At 37.5% G+C, this 20,533-nt stretch overlaps 1 protein-coding gene across 1 annotated transcript in view; it reads right to left on the bottom strand.

The window, feature by feature from the left end:
* Positions 1–1,379: 1,379 nt before the first annotated feature.
* The window catches only part of LOC145790725 (vacuolar protein sorting-associated protein 29-like), a 29,590-nt gene continuing 10,436 nt past the window's right edge, over positions 1,380–20,533 (bottom strand). The window contains 1 exon segment of the mRNA XM_082869227.1: positions 1,380–1,725. Coding sequence (XP_082725353.1) covers positions 1,426–1,725 — 300 coding nt within the window. The 3' untranslated portion in view covers positions 1,380–1,425.

Below are 20,533 nucleotides of genomic sequence, written 5' to 3'. Positions count from 1 at the left end.
GTACGAATATCCATAAAGTATCCACAAAATCTGTTATTGTTTGCATCCATCAATCAAACATGTTATCACAATTTGTCTTGGTAATTTATAGGTAATTTTTCCCCCTTTAATAGATATAGACATCCACACTTTTTAGAACCTGTCAACCTGAATCGTTCCTCCTTGATCTTCCTGTTGTCTCTATTGTAATCATTTCTTTTACAAGCCAGTATCAATCTTGGTTTTCTACTATTACCTCCCGCATCTGATGTCGTTATAGCAATGACAAATCCAGTCTTCTTTCCAATGTCAGAAGTCTATTTAACTAATGCTTCACAACTACTAAAAACTAAAGATAATAAATACATTTATATTCAAATTATTAATAAAACTTAATACAAATTAAAAATAAGAAAAAATCATATTAATAAAAAAACTTAACAAATCTCGTCTGTAATAAATTCATGACTAGAGTTCACTAATGTTGTAGTACTTGCGTTGTTGTAATGAGTATAAGTATAATCATTCCAGGGAAAAAAATATAAAATATAAAAAAAATGAATCTGAAAATACATGGTAATGAGAAGCCGAACAAATTAAAAAAATTTGGTTTGGGATTACCATAAATGTATCTTTTATTCGGTAGTTAGTTACTAGACATATATTTTTTGTTCGACAATGTGATGCCGGACTATTTTATTTTGTTTGATTTCGAACCACCGAATGAAAGTCAAACACCAGTCCAAAAAAATAAAATAAAAACCTACCAAATAAATAAAAAAAAATCACCATTTCACTTTTTGATGGTTCTTCACCACCATTTCTTCATCCATTGCTTTCTTTACTGATCAAAATACTATATTCTCACTTTTTGAAAAGAGATGTGTAAGAGAAAAGAAAAATTAAGAAAGGAAAGAGAGGAGTAGGGCTTGAAGACCAAGGGATGTAAGGAGATAACAAAATATATTTAATTTTAGTATTTTGTTCTTAAAGGTAATTTCACACATGGATAAAATTAGAGGGGGGAAAAAAAACCACTCATATAGAGAGTGTAAAGAGGTAAAGTAGTGGTGTAAGTAGAATAATCTAATTATAATTAGGTGCGACTATAATTTCTCAACAAAATATGCTAGCTAAGTTATCCCAAAGTCAATGATCAGCATCATAAATAATGCTACAGACCCCGAATTTGTTGGGATCTGTAGGATGACTGTTTCATACGGGCTTTGAATATGATAGATGTTATATTAAAGTCAAAAAACTTCTGAGCTAAAGTTCAGTATAAAATTAAACTCTCACCATTAATCAAGCACAAAAATCCAGTTACCAGAAAGAGATTGAGACAATTTGAACAAGAAATGGGCAAGCAATGAAGGCAAACAAAGATGAAATAAAATAACATTCAGGTGCAGAACAAAAGCCTTGAAATACCGACAGAAGCTTAGGTCATTCTGTTGCAGCTGTGGTTGTCTTCTTAAAATCTATCTTGTCAACCTTCACCTCTCCGTCAATGAGTTCATAAACATAGACAACAACACGCAGGCTGTCAATGTCCATGAGCACGAAACATGGGTTCACCTCATATGTGATGCTGCTGTATGCACCAATCGCAGACCCGGGGCTTATGACAACCCCACCCTTGTGTTTGTAGGCCTTAAACTGATGGGTGTGACCACTAACAAGAATATTAACATCTAACTATCACTGGAGGATGGCTAGAGAATCAAGGTCTCCTCGTGGTACAACCTTCAAAATATAAAGAGATAATAAGAATGGGTTAGAATTTATTGGTTACAAAGATACAAAATGAACAAGATAAACAAGTACAAATTCAGAAAAATAAATATTCAATAACAGTATACTCCACTTGGAATTCAGGAAAAATGATAAACCAGCAGACCTGGTAACTGGCATGGAAAACCCACGCTGCTACTACTATGCTTCAATCACAAGAAGAGCGATAATTAGGTAACAACTACGTATTCCGTGAAAAAACGCAAAAAAGATGAGGAAGTTCTCCTTTAACGGCTTTCTTGAAGTTAAGCTACCCAACCACTTTCAAAATTTGCCCTGTATGTATCATGTAGCAGCCTAATAACTGAGCAAGCATGGACACTGCTAAGAAAAAAAAGGGCAATTCTAGTGAGAAGGCATATATTATACCAACACTTCCTTGCATTTGCTTGAAAATGAGTTTGATGTTTCTTGACTACTTCATAATTTGAAAATGTATTTGCAACAATTACGGACACCTTGATGGCGCTTCTCCAACACTCTTCCAATGATCTATCTGTTGCAAATACCTCTCATAGAGGAATGTCTGACATTCTTGGAAATCTGATCCGATGGGCATGCACTAAAGAATGAAATGGACAACAAAACTCAAACATGCAAAGGAACCTTCTAGTAGATGAAAAGAATGTAGTCGCAAAGAATATAATTAGAACAGTGCTGTTAGCACTTATTGTATAACTGATGACATTTGTTGAGCTTCATTATTCATATTAAGCATTTGTCAACATAAAAATTATGATAAGTTGTCCAACTTCCATGGATGAATACATAAAGTATTTGGCAGAATTATGCAGATGATCATATGAGATTTTGTGAAATCAAAGATGACATGGCTAACAATTTCCTAGAAAGTGACATTCCAGTACAGGAAAGAAAGCTACCCCCCATTACAATGAATCAACAGAGCTTTGTTCAAAGTGAAGTACCTGTTTGTCCTTCATTCTCATTTATCAGAAGGATTACCAATAGCACTACCAAATCTACTCTCTGGAAAACCAAGCACAACCTTAACACAGAAGGCTCATAAACAGAACAAAAATGATGTAATTGAAGCTACAATTAAAAACATTATGCATTGAAGAATTGCATCATTTAAAACCCCTGTAAAAGAAGTAGCACTTGATAGAACTACAAAACACAATGATAATATTACGAAACGATTTTTACTGGTATAAAATCATCGATATCTCAAACTAGATGCATAATAGAATTATATTCTTCACTATATGCTAAAGCAAATATGCTTTTAAGGTAAAAGAAATAGGTTAGGAATGGAAAGAGGAGGCGTGAAGGGTGTGAGGGGAGGTTGGATACCAGTTCTTCAACGGAGGCCATAAAGGAATGGAAAAGCTCAAGGAATTCTCACAGTGTTTGTGGACAATATACCGGATTCTATAGACCCAAAAGCATTGTTCGTCTTATTCTCCAAATTTGGGGTGGTAAAAGATTCTTTTATTCCAACGAAGAGAAGGAAAGCAACTCGTTCTAGGTTTGGATTTGTGCGGTATGATTGCTCGGTGGCGGCTGATATGGTGATCCAAAAGGCTAATGGGTTATGGGTTGATAATTGAGAATTGAAAGTGAAAATGTTAGAGTTTGGTAGGTTGGATCAACCAAGAGTGAAAATGGTAGAGTTTGGCAGGTTGGATCATCCACGAGGGGGTCAACCTGCACTTCAAGGGAGGGGTGATAGGGCTGTGCCTAAGGTCAGGTTCACTAGTACGGCAAGGATAGAGTCACGCTCTTATGTAGACATTGTTAAAGGAAATGAAAATTGGGGAGGTAAGGATCTCATTGCAAGAACAGAGGAGGCTGGCAATGGTTGGTTATGTGAGAGTTTAATCGCTAAGTTGAAACCATATTATTTATTGTCAGAGTTCAAACAGGAATGTGAGAAAAGAGGAGTGAAAGATCCTATTTTCCGTGAAGGTGGAGGGAAATTGGTGGTAATTACGTTTAATTCAAAAGAGGCGATGAAGAATGAAGAGTGTAGGATAAAGGAGTGGATTTATGCATGGTATGAATTTGTCTCGGAGTGGAAGAAGGATATGGTTATTGAACAGGAAATAGCAGTGTGATTAAGTTGCTACATCGTACTGTTCAATTTGTGGAGTTCAATTACATTCAGAAACATTGGAAAATTATGGGGACAGGTGATTGGGATTGACAACGATACTCTGCAAATGACATTGTTACAGTGTGGTAAAGTAAAAATAGCCACAAAGGTGATGGAGTCCATTAACAGGGTAATCATGTTGGCATGTAAGGATAAGTTTTATCCTATTAGAATCTGTGAGGAACAAGTTATCATAGTTAATTCTGATAGTCGAATAGATCCACAAATGGGAGAAGGGTCATCATATTGCAATGGAGTGCGAACTTCTTGTGATGAAAATGGTGGAAAGTGTTGCAAAAACTATGAGGATGGCAAGGAGGATGATGCGGAGGTGGAGGTTGAGCTGGCAGGTGAGGTGGGAAATAAAGTTGAGTTGGCACCAGTTGACAGGAGGAGTAACAGTAATGAGGTGGAAGGGAATGCAAGTGGTATTGAAGACACAACTGTTTCTAGAGTTATTGAAACAGATAATGGCCTGGGGATAGGAGGTGTGGGTGGAGCATGCCTGGAAATGGAAAGGCGCCTGTCTGATATTAATATTCAAGTTGATAACAAAGGAAGTCAAAGCGTTGGTGGTCATGTTGTGTAACGACCCAATCTTGGCAAGGCAAAACCCTGCCAAGAGGGTGCACCTCAAACGCTATAGCACCTTTCAATTGCCTAACATATATGAGATGATCTATTCAAAGACAAAAAAATATTATCATGCTACAAGATAGTTCCCAAGCATTTCCTCCCAAAAAAAATATAATACATACTAATCACGAATCCATCAATACATCCAACTTCATAAGCAATTTTTACAATCAACCTCCTTCATAAAAAAAGGGTAAGCTTACATCCTAGAATGACCCTAAGCAAAACCTCAACCACAAGATGCCCACCTGTGATCCTTCAAAAAAAATTCTAGTCTTCCAAGTTGAGGCGAGCCACACAAAAGTCTATGAATCTGAAAAAAAATTATTTAAAAGAATGAGCTAAAGCCCAATGAGTATACCAATACCATGGAGTTATAAAACTTGCTCCTACCAATAGGGTTCAAAATAAAGATACTAAACATAAGAGCTTAATTGGACTTCAATTTATACAAAATAAAAATAAAAATGATGCAATACAATTTTCATAAAACGTTATCAGGATTTTTCCAAGGAATCTCATAAGGCAGAAAAAAAAACATACATTTGGATAATGAAAGTAAACAAAAATATAACTTTTCAATACATTAAGATTTCCTGTCCATCATACAATCCACTACATAGCCTTAGGGTCGCGTTACCTCGCGACTTAGGTGGTGACGGTACCGTTACCCAGAACATAACCATAGGAGCATAGCTCATGTCATCGTAGCACTTCAATTCTTGTTTCAATGTTTCGGTCCCCAGGACCCCTTATACATACAACGACCCTTATGGTCCTTAAAACATTTCGGTCCCCAGGACCCCAAAGCATTTTGGCCCTTGTGGCCCCAAAGGCTATATTCGGTTATATGATCAATAAAATAAATACCCTCACATAACATTTCACTGTCATTCAATCATCATCATCATAAAATTTGAAAGACTCAACTTAAATAAATTCTCATAAAAAAAATTAATGCTTCATTATACAAATGAAATCGTATCTTTATTAAAACTCAACCCTTGGCCTCAATAAATTTATAGATTTTCTTTTTATACATATATCATGATGAAATGTATCATTCACTTCCTTTAATTCAAAAATTATTTTCAAACTTTGTAATAAAGATAGAGGTAAGGTAATTTCCATGGTAAGTATACTCACCTCCAAAAATAGCAAAAGTGTAGATTTGAAACTCTACAAATTAATTTCCAAGAGGTGGAGAGATGCCTTCCTCCAATCCTAACAATTAGTAAATAGGATCTCAAATTAGGAAAAGCTTTCAATGAAAATTACAACATCTACAAAAATGATCCTAAATAAAATTATGCTAAGGAATGGCAAGCTAAAGAACTCCTCCAACTTTAAATCACCCAAACAAATAACTTATCCAATCTCCATAACACCCATCCTTTGAACATCTTTGAGTTAGTAACTTTTTAAATATCCAATCAATTTATATGCACAATACCACCATCAATTTACTACAAAAGTCAAAAATCAACATTTTTGTATAAACTCAACAACTTAAGTAAAATCTCTTCAATCACTTATAAAATTCCTCCATAGAACATAGAGATACCCAATCCATCATTTATCAACTCAATTTCAACATATAAATTCCCTAACACCAAAATCCCCAATTTTTACATCACATTCAAACCCTAGATTAACCCAAAAATCTAAATCTCCAAATCAACCATCAAATTGACCATTTTTTTTTTTTAAACATGTAAAACATTCATGGAAACTAATTGAGAGTATAAAATTCAACAAGCAAACCCCAAATCATAATAGATCTAAAACACAAAAATTTCATCATCTCTAACTCAAAATATGTAAAACCTTCAACTAAACTTTTAGAGAAAGATTCTTACCAAGTACAAGCCTCTAATCCATCAAGAAAATAAATCCCATGCTTTGATTCTTCAAAAGATTAAGAAAAATCTAGAGTTTGTGCTTCTATTGTGTTATTTTCGGATGGATTCAAGGAGTGCCGACCGGACCCATTTTCCGGCGAGATAAGGTGGCCGGAGGTGGTGGAGATGGTGGGTCAAGGTGGTGGTGTAAGGGTGGAGCAAAGGTGTGGTGTTTGGCCTCCAAGAAAGTAAAGGAAAATGAGAGAGAAAGTAGAGAGAAGTTAGAGAATGAAGAATGAAGAAAAAAAATCTGCACTTCTAATTTTTTTTTTGTGTTGAAATGGGGTGTTTGGTTACACCTACCATCAAGTTTGGAGTTGGGTTTAGATATCCTAAATGGAGTTTAACATAGGAGTGTGTTTGGCTCTAGATGAAAAGTTGGGAATATTATAATTCTACCCCCCTAAAGGAAAATTTCGTCCACGAAATTTATTCGTTTGTTTAGTCTAGTTCATACCTTGAAAAAGATGTGGATATCGAATTTTCATATTATCCTCCCGCTCCCAAGTAGCTTCCTCCAAAGCATGATTTTTCCACAATACCTTTACTAGTGGTATGGTCTTGGAACGTAGTACTTGATCCTTCATGTCCACAATCTCTATGGCTTCCTCTTCATAAGACAAATCATCCTTGAGTTGGATTGGTTGGAAATCTAACACGTGTGATGGGTCAGGCATGTACTTCTTCAATGTGGATACATGAAACACATTGTGAATGCGAGATAGACTAGGTGGTAAGGCCAAACGATAAGCAGTCTTGCCAATGCGCTCTAATATCTCAAATGGCCCAATATACCTTGGACTTAGTTTGCCTTTCTTACCAAATCGCATCACTCCCTTCCATGGCGAGATTCGTAAAAATACATGATCTCCCACTTGAAATTCCAAATCTCTCCTTCGATTATCTGCATAGCTCTTTTGTCTACTTTGAGCCGCCTTCAACCTTTCTCGAATAATATGCACTTTATTGGTAGTAATTTGAACAATCTCTGGCCCTAACAATTTTCTCTCTCCAACCTCATCCCAACATACTGGAGTTCTACATCTTCGCCCATATAAAGCTTCATAGGGAGCCATCCCAATACTTGATTGATAACTATTATTATATGCAAATTCTATTAAGGTCAAGTGTTCATCCCAACTACCTCGAAAATCTAGGACACAAGCTCTCAACATGTCTTCTAAAGTTTGAATTGTCCTCTCGGATTGCCCGTCGGTTTGGGGGTGAAAAGCTGTACTGAATCTCAGTTTAGTACCCAAGGCATTTTGAAGACTAGGCCAAAAGTGGGATGTGAAGCGCGAGTCTCTGTCTGAAACAATAGATACCGGCACACCATGCAATCTCACAATTTCATCCACATAAATTTTTGCTAATCGATCAAGTGAAAAGTTTTTCTTAGTAGCCAAAAAGTGTGCAGATTTGGTCAACCTATCCACAACAACCCAAATAGAGTCATGCCCCTTCTGTGTGCGAGGCAGGCCCGAAACAAAATCCATGGCAATATGCTCCCATTTCCATTCAGGTATAGGAAGAGGTTGAAGTAAACCAGCTGGGCGTTGATGCTCTGTTTTAATCTGCTGACATACCAAACACCTTGACACGAATTCTGCTATTTCTCTCTTCATATTTGGCCACCAATAACTTTCTCTTAAATTTCGATACATCTTTGTACTCCCCGGATGCATTGCATAAGGTGAATTATGGGCCTCATCTAATATCTCCCTTTTTATCTCGGGCTCATTTGGAACACATAACCGATTTTTAAACATCAACACACCATCTTCTTTAATAATAAAGTCTAACAGAGTACCATCTTTCACTCGAGCTCGGGTCTTCTCCAAAATTGAGTCTTTCCCTTGGGCTTCTCGAATGCGATCCACTAACAAAGGTCTCACTTTAATTGTAGCTAACAAGGATCCCGACTTCCCAACTGCTAGATTAACTCCAATAGATTTTATTTCATGTAAGAGACTAAATTGAATGCCCTGAATGTGAGTTAATTTCCCTGTAGATTTTCGGCTAAGAGCATCGGCCACCAAATTAGCTTTTCCTGGGTGATAATTAATGGTGCAGTCATAGTCCTTAATCAGTTCAACCCATCTCCTTTGCCTCAAATTTAAATCCCTCTGTGTGAATAAATATTTCAAACTCTTATGATCAGTATATATCTCACATTTTTCCCCGTATAAATAATGTCTCCACAACTTTAAAGCAAAAACAACCGCTGCGAGCTCTAAATCATGGGTGGGATAATTGCGTTCATGGTTCTTCAATTGTCTAGATGCATAGGCCACTACCTTTCCATGTTGCATCAACACACAACCGAGCCCTTGATGAGAGGCATCACTATAAACAATAAATCCTTCACCACTTAACGGAATAGTAAGCACTGGGGCAGAAGTTAATCGCTTCTTTAATTCTTGAAAACTCTTTTCACAATTCTCCGTCCACTCAAATTTGGTATTCTTACGGGTCAAATGTGTTAATGGTGCCGCAATCAATGAAAACCCCTCTACAAATCTACGGTAGTAGCCTGCCAACCCTAAAAAGCTCCTCACCTCGGTCACGTTAGTAGGACGATCCCAATTCACCACAGCCTCTATTTTCTTCGGATCCACAAAAATACCTTCACCCGAAATCACATGCCCCAAAAATACGACACGATCTAACCAAAACTCACACTTGCTAAACTTCGCATACAACTTCTTTTCTCGTAAGGTCTGCAATACCACCCGCAAGTGTTGTTGATGATCCTTTTGACTCCTGGAATAAACAAGTATGTCATCAATAAATACAATCACAAATTGGTCAAGGTATGGTTGGAACACTCTATTCATAAGGTCCATAAATGCGGCGGGGGCATTAGTTAGACCAAAAGACATAACAAGAAATTCATAATGGCCGTAGCGAGTTCGAAAAGCAGTTTTCGCTATGTCTTCTTCCTTAATCTTAAGTTGGTGATACCCTGATCTGAGATCGATTTTGGAGAACACACATGCTCCCTGAAGTTGATCAAACAAATCATCTATACGTGGCAAAGGATACTTATTACGCACCGTGACCTTATTCAACTGCCGATAGTCAATGCACAATCTCATGGTGCCATCTTTTTTCTTCACAAATAACACAGGTGATCCCCAAGGCGAGACACTTGGCCTAATGAAGCCTTTATCCAATAACTCTTGAAATTGTATCTTAAGCTCCTTAAGTTCCATTGGGGCCATACGGTAAGGTGCACTAGAAATTGGGGCAGTTCCAGGAATTAAGTCAATAGCAAACTCAATTTCTCGATCTGGGGGTAATCCAGGTAGTTCATCAGGAAAAACATCTATGAAGTCACACGCAATTGGTATATCCTCCAATCTTGGACCACTCAATTCGGAGTCAATCACATAGGCTAAGTATCCTTGGCACCCCTTCTTAAGCATTTTTCTAGCGGTAATAGCAGAAATAACATAAGATGGGGACGCACATCGATCTCCACAAAATCTAAATTCAGGTTCCCCAAAATTGGAAAATACTACCTCTTTCCTATAACAATCCACCGAAGCATGGTAAGAAGCCAACCAATCCATTCCCAAAATCAAATCAAAATCAAGCATCTCTAAAGGCAATAAATCCGCTACCATCTCCCTATCTCCCAACTGTAATACACAACCTCGATATACCTCCTCAATTATAACACAATCCCCAATAGGAGTAGTAATGGATAAGCAATAGCCTAGAGGTTCAATAGGTTTATCAGCATGCAAAGAAAATGATAGAGATACAAAAGAATGTGTAGAACCCGGATCAATAAGTACATGTGCCTCCCTACTGAACACATAAATAATACCTGTTACCACCTCCGGATTAGCCTGAGCATCCCGCTGAGTCAAAGCAAAAACTCTCCCCTGCGAGGTTTGTCTATCGGATTGAACACCTCCTTTATTCTGCTTGCCAAATCGAGTCCCAACCTGACCTCCTCCTCGGCTTCCCCCTCGGCCGGCACCTGAAATTTTATTACTACCAACTCCAGTACTAGCAGATAAAGCAGTTCGTGTGCAATCTCTAGCCAAATGTCCGGGTTGTCCGCAATTGAAGCAAGCTCGTGTATCTCCCAAATTAGTCATTTTAGGAACTGTGCAATCTTTCACCAAATGACCCTTCTGGCCACAACGAAAACACAAGTCGGTACCAGCATGACAAACACCTGTATGTGCCCGCCCACATTGCTTGCAAACACTTCGAGTAAACTGAGATGATGTCCCACTAGACTGTCCATGACGCTGATTAGAAATGCTTTGGGTTGGGGTAGGATGCTCTCTATTTTTTTGATATGCACTAGAGCTCTTGACTGAACCATAACCATGACCACCTCTTTTTGACGGTCTATTAAATGTGTTCTCATGATGGGATGAACTAAGGTGGCGCTTCTTCTGTTGTTCCGTTAACTTCATTTCTATGACATCTTCCTCAACTGTTAAGGCTTTATCAACCAAGGTTGAATAGTTAGTTATTCCCAATACTCGGATACGAGATTTGATGTCCAAATCCAACCCATCTGTAAAACGACGACATTTGACCTCCTCATCATCCACAAACGAAGGGGCAAAACGAGATAAAGAAATGAACTTAGCTTCATATTGAGCTACAGTCAAATCCCCTTGCTCTAGCCGAAGGAACTCTCTTTCTTTTTCATACCGATAGGTAGCTGGAAAGTACTTGTCATTGAAAACCTTAGTGAATTGGTTCCAGGTCAATCCTCCGGTGCCACTTGCCGTAAGTAGGCGTTGCGTGGCCTCCCACCAATATTCAGCCTCCTCCACCAGCATAAAACTAGCAAGTGCAACTCGCTGCTCGTCTGATACTTCCATCACAGAAAATATCTGCTCTACCCTCCTTAACCAGGCCTCTGCCTCCATAGGATTGGGCGATCCAGAAAATGATGGAGCCCCCAACTTCTTGAACCTCTCAATTGCGGTGAGGCGGTTCTCTGTAGGTTGCACAAATGGCCTTGACTGTGCTGCATTCTGTTGTTCAAGGATGTGAGTCTGCCTCTCCGCTAGGCTAGCCATTGACTCTAAAAGGCGCTGCACACTAGGGTCTAAAAATGCTGGAGCTGTGTCAACCCTTGGTGGTACGACTCTATCTGAATGTCCCACTTCTGGATTGGCACTTGACTCTTGAGTTTGCTCATTATGCGATTCATGTTCAATCTCTTCTTCCTGAACCCGAGGTGGAACTTCATTTCCAACACTAAGATGTGGCTCTCGCTCAGCCTCAAGTACTTCCATAAGGGGGCGACTCTTATGAACTCTTCGCCTTGCCATACGCGCCTGTATAACAAGACAATTAAAACTTAGAATACTAGATCGCTATTAAACATCATCACTAATCGAATTACTAACTACAATACCCTATCAACTTTAATTCTAAAATAACTAGTCTACAGATTCATAACCAAATGCTCTGATACCAAAAATGTAACGACCCAATCTTGGCAAGGCAAAACCCTGCCAAGAGGGTGCACCTCAAACGCTATAGCACCTTTCAATTGCCTAACATATATGAGATGATCTATTCAAAGACAAAAAAATATTATCATGCTACAAGATAGTTCCCAAGCATTTCCTCCCAAAAAAAATATAATACATACTAATCACGAATCCATCAATACATCCAACTTCATAAGCAATTTTTACAATCAACCTCCTTCATAAAAAAAGGGTAAGCTTACATCCTAGAATGACCCTAAGCAAAACCTCAACCACAAGATGCCCACCTGTGATCCTTCAAAAAAAATTCTAGTCTTCCAAGTTGAGGCGAGCCACACAAAAGTCTATGAATCTGAAAAAAAATTATTTAAAAGAATGAGCTAAAGCCCAATGAGTATACCAATACCATGGAGTTATAAAACTTGCTCCTACCAATAGGGTTCAAAATAAAGATACTAAACATAAGAGCTTAATTGGACTTCAATTTATACAAAATAAAAATAAAAATGATGCAATACAATTTTCATAAAACGTTATCAGGATTTTTCCAAGGAATCTCATAAGGCAGAAAAAAAAACATACATTTGGATAATGAAAGTAAACAAAAATATAACTTTTCAATACATTAAGATTTCCTGTCCATCATACAATCCACTACATAGCCTTAGGGTCGCGTTACCTCGCGACTTAGGTGGTGACGGTACCGTTACCCAGAACATAACCATAGGAGCATAGCTCATGTCATCGTAGCACTTCAATTCTTGTTTCAATGTTTCGGTCCCCAGGACCCCTTATACATACAACGACCCTTATGGTCCTTAAAACATTTCGGTCCCCAGGACCCCAAAGCATTTTGGCCCTTGTGGCCCCAAAGGCTATATTCGGTTATATGATCAATAAAATAAATACCCTCACATAACATTTCACTGTCATTCAATCATCATCATCATAAAATTTGAAAGACTCAACTTAAATAAATTCTCATAAAAAAAATTAATGCTTCATTATACAAATGAAATCGTATCTTTATTAAAACTCAACCCTTGGCCTCAATAAATTTATAGATTTTCTTTTTATACATATATCATGATGAAATGTATCATTCACTTCCTTTAATTCAAAAATTATTTTCAAACTTTGTAATAAAGATAGAGGTAAGGTAATTTCCATGGTAAGTATACTCACCTCCAAAAATAGCAAAAGTGTAGATTTGAAACTCTACAAATTAATTTCCAAGAGGTGGAGAGATGCCTTCCTCCAATCCTAACAATTAGTAAATAGGATCTCAAATTAGGAAAAGCTTTCAATGAAAATTACAACATCTACAAAAATGATCCTAAATAAAATTATGCTAAGGAATGGCAAGCTAAAGAACTCCTCCAACTTTAAATCACCCAAACAAATAACTTATCCAATCTCCATAACACCCATCCTTTGAACATCTTTGAGTTAGTAACTTTTTAAATATCCAATCAATTTATATGCACAATACCACCATCAATTTACTACAAAAGTCAAAAATCAACATTTTTGTATAAACTCAACAACTTAAGTAAAATCTCTTCAATCACTTATAAAATTCCTCCATAGAACATAGAGATACCCAATCCATCATTTATCAACTCAATTTCAACATATAAATTCCCTAACACCAAAATCCCCAATTTTTACATCACATTCAAACCCTAGATTAACCCAAAAATCTAAATCTCCAAATCAACCATCAAATTGACCATTTTTTTTTTTTAAACATGTAAAACATTCATGGAAACTAATTGAGAGTATAAAATTCAACAAGCAAACCCCAAATCATAATAGATCTAAAACACAAAAATTTCATCATCTCTAACTCAAAATATGTAAAACCTTCAACTAAACTTTTAGAGAAAGATTCTTACCAAGTACAAGCCTCTAATCCATCAAGAAAATAAATCCCATGCTTTGATTCTTCAAAAGATTAAGAAAAATCTAGAGTTTGTGCTTCTATTGTGTTATTTTCGGATGGATTCAAGGAGTGCCGACCGGACCCATTTTCCGGCGAGATAAGGTGGCCGGAGGTGGTGGAGATGGTGGGTCAAGGTGGTGGTGTAAGGGTGGAGCAAAGGTGTGGTGTTTGGCCTCCAAGAAAGTAAAGGAAAATGAGAGAGAAAGTAGAGAGAAGTTAGAGAATGAAGAATGAAGAAAAAAAATCTGCACTTCTAATTTTTTTTTTGTGTTGAAATGGGGTGTTTGGTTACACCTACCATCAAGTTTGGAGTTGGGTTTAGATATCCTAAATGGAGTTTAACATAGGAGTGTGTTTGGCTCTAGATGAAAAGTTGGGAATATTATATGTTGCCAACATGGGTTGTTTGAGAAGTCTGAGTGGGTCTGAGTTATAGCGGTTCAATATTAATCTTGAAGTTGTGATTGAGCCAGCCCATGGTAATGAGTTATTGACTAAAGTGTGTGGGGATCAAGTTAACCATTTAGAATCTAATGGGTTGGGCCTAGAGGAGGATGGTATTATCTCAAAGGATAATCAAGCAGGCCGACTGAGGTTTCAATTGGGAAATCTCAGGTGGACATAGGTGAAGATAAAGGAGTGGTGGTTCAGCACACAGCTAAGTGTAAAGCTAAGATATCAAAGAAAAGAGTCAGAAAAGGTGTAGCATCGGGAAGCAAGTTTGATAAAGATGCAGTATTTCAAGTAGCAATTGCTGCCATTTCTTACTCTAAATCGCAAGCGGGCTGTTCAAATAGGGATGGGTATCTCCTGGATGAAGCTCAAACAACCATGCAAATTGGGAAATTATTGGGGCTTGATTTCAAAGAAAAGGATAATGAGGTTCTTGATAAATTACTGGAACTTGAGGCGAAGGATATGGAGAGAGCATGGGCTATGAAGGGGTCTGCGAAGGAGGTCTAAGTTGTGTGCATAGGTGATTTGGTGTAGTGCATTGGTTTTGTAATGAAGATCTTATCTTGAAATGTTAGGGAGCTGGGTAGGTCTTGCAAGAGGAAGAAGATAAAAGAGTTAGTTAGAGAAAGGGGTGTGGATATGGTAATGCTACAAGAAACTAAGAGATCTGAGATGTCAAAACAATTTGTTAAATCACTGTGGTCATGGGATTATTTTAATTTTTTGTTGGTGGATGCAGTAAGGAGTGCTGGGGGTCTTCTTTGCATTTGGAAACCTGAAGTGTTTGCCATGGTTGATTGTTGCTGCAACAGAAGCTTTATTCTATTATCAAGTATTTATGGCAGTTTCTTTCATTATGTGGTGGTTAATGTTTATGGGCCGAATGATGTTGCTATGAGGAGGCTTCTGTGGGAGGTGTTAGGTAACCTTAGGGATTCTTTCCATTATCCATGGTGCTTGGGGGGGGGGGTGAGGGATTTTAATGAGATCAGATCTATTGGTGAGAGAAAATGGTGTTTAAGGAGAGATAGGGGTATGAAAGATTTTGGGAAGTTTATTGAAACAATGGAAGTTACGGATATTCCGATGTTGGGTAGGAAGTATACGTGGAGTAATTCCATGGAAGGAGATAGGTGGAGTAGGATTGATTGATTCCTCCTCAATCCTAAATGGCTTGAGCTATTTGACTTTAAGTTGTGGGGCTTGCCTAAAACCTTATCTGATCACTGTCCTCTATTACTTATGGAGGACCAAAGAGATTGGGGGCCTAAGCCATTCAAAATTTTCAACTACTGGACTTTGCATCCTGGTTTCCTACCTTTGGTTAAAAAGACTTGGGTGGAGGCACAGGTATTTGGATGGGCAGGTTTTGTTGTTAAGGGCAAACTTCAAATACTCAAATCAAAGTTGAATGAGTGGAATTATGAGGTTTTTGGTAATGTTGATTCCAAAATAAAAGTTGTTGAAACAGAGTTGCATGCTTTAGACTTAGAGGCTGAGGATAGAGGTCTGAATGATCAGGAAGTTAGTAAAAGAAGGAATCTTCTTGGTGAAGTTTGGAGGTTGAGAAAAATAAGAGAGTGGGTATGGCTTCAAAAATCTAAGTTGAACTGGGCACTTAAGGGTGACAAGAACACCAGGTTTTTTCATGTTATGACTAAAAGCAGGCAAAGTGAGAACATGTTGGTTTTTATTCAGGTTAATGAAAGAAATGTTATGCAACCTACTGAGGTGAAACAGGAGGTAGTTTGGTATTTTAAGTGTTTATTTTCTGAGAATTGGGTGCAGAGGCCCAAGATTGTTGGTACACTAAAATCTCTCAACACTGATACAGCAGCTGCTCTGGAGGTGGAATTTTTTGAAGCTGAAGTGTGGGCGGCTATTAAAAGTTGTGATGGTAACAAGGCCCCGGGTCCGGATGGATTTAATTTATATTGCATACATAAATGTTAGAGTATATTGAAACATGATTTTTTGAATTTCATGGAGTTTTATGAGAATGATAGGTTGGTCAGATGCTTAAAGTGCTCCTTCTTTACTCTTGTTCCCAAGAAGCTCAATCCATCAAGTCTTTCGAATTATTGACCTATTTGTCTTATTGGTGTAGTTTACAAAATATTGTCTAAGGTGTTGTCTTTAAGAATGAAGAAGGTGTTACCTGAGGTGATTAGTGATAAACAATCTGCGTTTTTAGGGGGAAGAAATATAATGGATGGGGTGCTAATTGCTAATGAGATTGTGGATTGGTGGAAAAAGACAAAAACTAAAGGTGTAATTCTCAAGTTGGACTTTGAGAAGGCCTATGATACTGTGAACTGGGAGTATTTGCTTGATATGCTTCGTAAGTTTGGTTTTGGAGCTAGATGGATTGGGTGGATTAAAGCTTGTATGACTTCCCATAGTATCTCCATTTTGGTAAATGGATCTCCTACTGCTAAGTTCAATCCCCAAAAAAGGTTAAGGAAAGGAGATCCACTTTCACCTTTTCTCTTTAATGTTGTAGCAGAGGGTTTGAATGTTTTGTTGTCTAGAGCAAAGGAGCTTGGCCTAATTAGAGGTGCTACTATAGACACAAATTTTAAAACATGAAGTGTTTCAACACATTTTAAAATTTTATGTTACAAATGTCCACTGTTTAGTTTTTTGGACTAAACAGTGTTGATTATTTGAATAGCATGTTCCTATTTTCGATCTGTATTCCAGATCGTTAATTACACATTTTATATAAATGAAACCTCCGATTAATGAAGAACAAAATAAATAACAGAAGACAATTTAAGAAAAATAAATATTTTATTGAAATTGTTATGGGTTTTAAACCCTCGAATACAAAGTACAATTCTTGGGTTTGGAACCCTTTACCTATTCATCGCCATTCTGCATTTGTAGCGTAGTTTCTTGAGTTCTTTAAGCTTCTTTTCTTATAGCTCTTGATTTCTCTCTCTCTCTCTCTCTGATATTCTCACTTCTGATTTTCTCCTCCTTGGTCTTGTGTGATGGTCCTCATATTTATATAGGGCCATCAAGTGATAAGAATGCCTCATCTTTAATTTGAATTTCAAATTGAATGATAGTGCCATTTGAATTTTGAATGATAGCGCTATATGATTAATCGTATATCTGATTAACCGGAATGATCTTTGGGGTTTCATCCTGTGTGGTATCCTTGCTGTAGGCTCTACAGGTGTCATCTTTTATAGGCTCCACATGTCACTTGAGTATCTTGAATAACGTCGCTGAGATACGACGTTTTATTTATACACTTCAGCGAAGCAAGTTGATCATTTTGGGAAGTGATTGTCTACAACAATCTTATCATAGGCTCTATGTGTGTTATTGATTGTATTTGAAATTTAAACATAAATTTGGTTGAAATTTATGTGCCAACAAATGTCCCCTCGTGACTTGCACAAGTGAATTTTCTTAACTGTACGAGTCATGACAAATTGACACTTTTATCTAGATCCTCTTTAGGTCTTGGATGGAATTATTTCTTGACCTTGGTCCCTTTCTGCTACTTTTCAAGCTTTGTATTTTTTTTTAATGGGTTCATTGCTCCTTATAGTCCATGGGCCTTTTATTATTATTTTTTTTTTTGCACGGGCCCCTTTTTATGGACTTCGGCCTTTTCATGAGCCTTTTTTTTTTATTTTTTTTGCATGGGTCTCTTTTCAGGGACTTTTTTTTTTCGTAAGGGTCATGGGTAAGGTCCAAAGATTTAATTCGACATTTCCTTTTGTGGGCCTCCAACTTGCCACCATTTTTTTTTACAGTAGATTTTTTTCTGGGCCATCATGGATTTTTCTAGACGATCATGGACCTTTCCTTTTCTAGGCCACCATTTTTTTAATTGGGCCTTTTCTTTTGTGAGGCTCCAACTTGCTACCATTTTTATTTACAGTTAATTTTTTTTTTCTTCTAGGCCATCATGGACCTTTTCTTTTCTAGGCCACCATTTTTTTAATTGGGTCTTTTCTTTTGTGGGCCACTAACTTGCCACTTTTAATTTATTTTTTTTTTTTAGGATTTGTTTTTACAGCAGATATATATATATATATATATATTAAGAGTTTGTCTAAATGGAATATGATGGATTGGCATTGGTAGGATTTCTAATCCTTCACAAACTATTATTTCTATGGAGTATTTCAAATCCTACCTAAACTCTTGCTTCTTTGAAGTATTTTAGGAGATCACTACCTCCTTTCTTAAGCAAAATGTTTTGCTTATATAACACCTATCTATGCATGTGGATAATAGATATTTTTCCTCCTGCAACTTTGTTCTCCCAGTAGAATTTTTTTGTTTCTAGCAATTTTCCAGCAGCTTCTTTTTTTTCCTTCTGTAAATTTTGTAGTGCACATTAGGTCTTCATCCTTCAAAAGTTGTCTGGCCATTGTCTTTCTTCTTTTCCCCGCAGAAGCTATTCTTCTTACACTTTAAAATCATTTCAGGATTGAAAATCAATTTTCACAAAAGTGTTGTATGTGGTGTGGGTATTTCGACCCAGTTAGTTGATAGTGTTAGGTCCCTGTGTTGTCAAATCCGGAGACAAAATCTTGTGTTAATTTAAAAAACTATGTTTTTCTGTTTTTCTGTTTTTGTACTGTCCGCTCGAGCGGAGACTCCTGAGCTCGAGCGTAGAATAGCAGGTCACAGTAGTTTGACAGGACAAGCACAGATACTGGTGGGTGTGATTTTCCGCTCGAGCGGAAACTCCTACGCTCGAGCGCAGCTCTGTTTCTTCGTATGCAGTTTTTGTTCAGTCCGCTCGAGCGGGCTATGTTGAGCTCGAGCGGAGATCGCGGTTTCAGATTCTTATTTAAAGCTGCTAACGTTGTTTTGTTGGACACGTTTTTCCTAGATCTGATCAAAACAAACTAGGGTTGAGTTTAAAGTCTTCTTGGGAGATTTTTGAGAGTATTTTCTTGATGTCTTGAGAAGAGTTCTTCACTCAGGATCTAAAATACATACATCAAGGAGTTGGTTTCTTTATATTCAAGAGAGAGTTCTCTTCGGTGGATTCCGAAGATTCTAGCATATAGTTTCGAAAGGTGTTTGATTCTATATGTGGGTGAGGTTGTGGAATCAACTTCAAGATTGATCAGTTCCGAGATGAAGTCGTGAAAAAGAGTTACAGAAGATTCGGAGACAGATTGACTAAGTTGGGTAATTTGTAAGCTATCTTTGTAATCTTTTTACTTCAGTAGTGGATTGATTTATGGCGTTTCGCCCGTGGTTTTTTAATCACAGTTGGAGGTGTCCAATTGTGGTTTTTTCCACGTAAAAATCTTTTGTGTCGATTTATTATTTAATCTGACAAAACAAACAATCTAAATCACTTTCGTAAGTGCTTGTTGATTTAGATTGTGTGTTTTGGATTTTTGGGATTTGGAATATTTTAATCTTGATCTAATCACGAATCACTTAGATTTTCAATTGGTATCAGAGCGGGTCACTCTTTGTTTTTTCAAAACTATAGGAGTGTGATTTTGTGTGATTAGTATCATGGATTCTATTCGTGAAGGTAACTCCACTCATAGACCCCCTTTACTAGACGGTACAAACTATTCTTATTGGAAAGCTCGTATGAGAGCATTTTTAAAATCCATCGATGAGAAAGTTTGGCACTCCGTAATCTTTGGATGGAGTGAACCTACAATCACCATTGATGGGAGTGATATTCCTAAACCCCTGGATAAATGGGACGCAATTGATTACCAGAATTCGAGTTGGAACAGCAAAGCTCTCAACTCCCTCTTCTGCTCTGTCACACCTGAAGAATTCCGTCGAATTTGCACGTGTGAAATAGCAAAAGAGGCGTGGGATATTCTTGAAACGATTCACGAAGGTACCACCTCTGTTAAAAGGGCAAAACTTCAACGTCTCACGTCCGCCTTTGAAACCCTTTTTATGCGCGACGATGAGACGTTCGATGAATCTTATGCAAAACTCAGTGATATCGTGAATTCCTGTTTCACTCTCGGTGAGAAAATCCCGGAAGCAAAAGTTGTTGGAAAAATTTTGAGGTCCCTTCCCGAGAGGTTCCAACCAAAGGTGACAGCCATTGAGGAGGCTCAGAATGTTGATACCCTCAAGCTCGATCAATTGGTTGGAAATTTGCAGACTTATGAAGCCCACCAAATTTCTAAGAAAAAGCAAAAAGAAAATATGGCCTTCACGAGTGCCCATGAGACTGCAAAACCTCCGGAGACTGAATTTGATTTAG

This window comes from Camellia sinensis, chromosome 1 (assembly GCF_055761805.1).
Source record: "Camellia sinensis isolate YWXY chromosome 1, ASM5576180v1, whole genome shotgun sequence".
NCBI lineage: Eukaryota > Viridiplantae > Streptophyta > Magnoliopsida > Ericales > Theaceae > Camellia > Camellia sinensis.
Note: the sequence above shows the minus strand (reverse complement) of the source record. Positions and strands in the feature narration are given on the sequence as shown.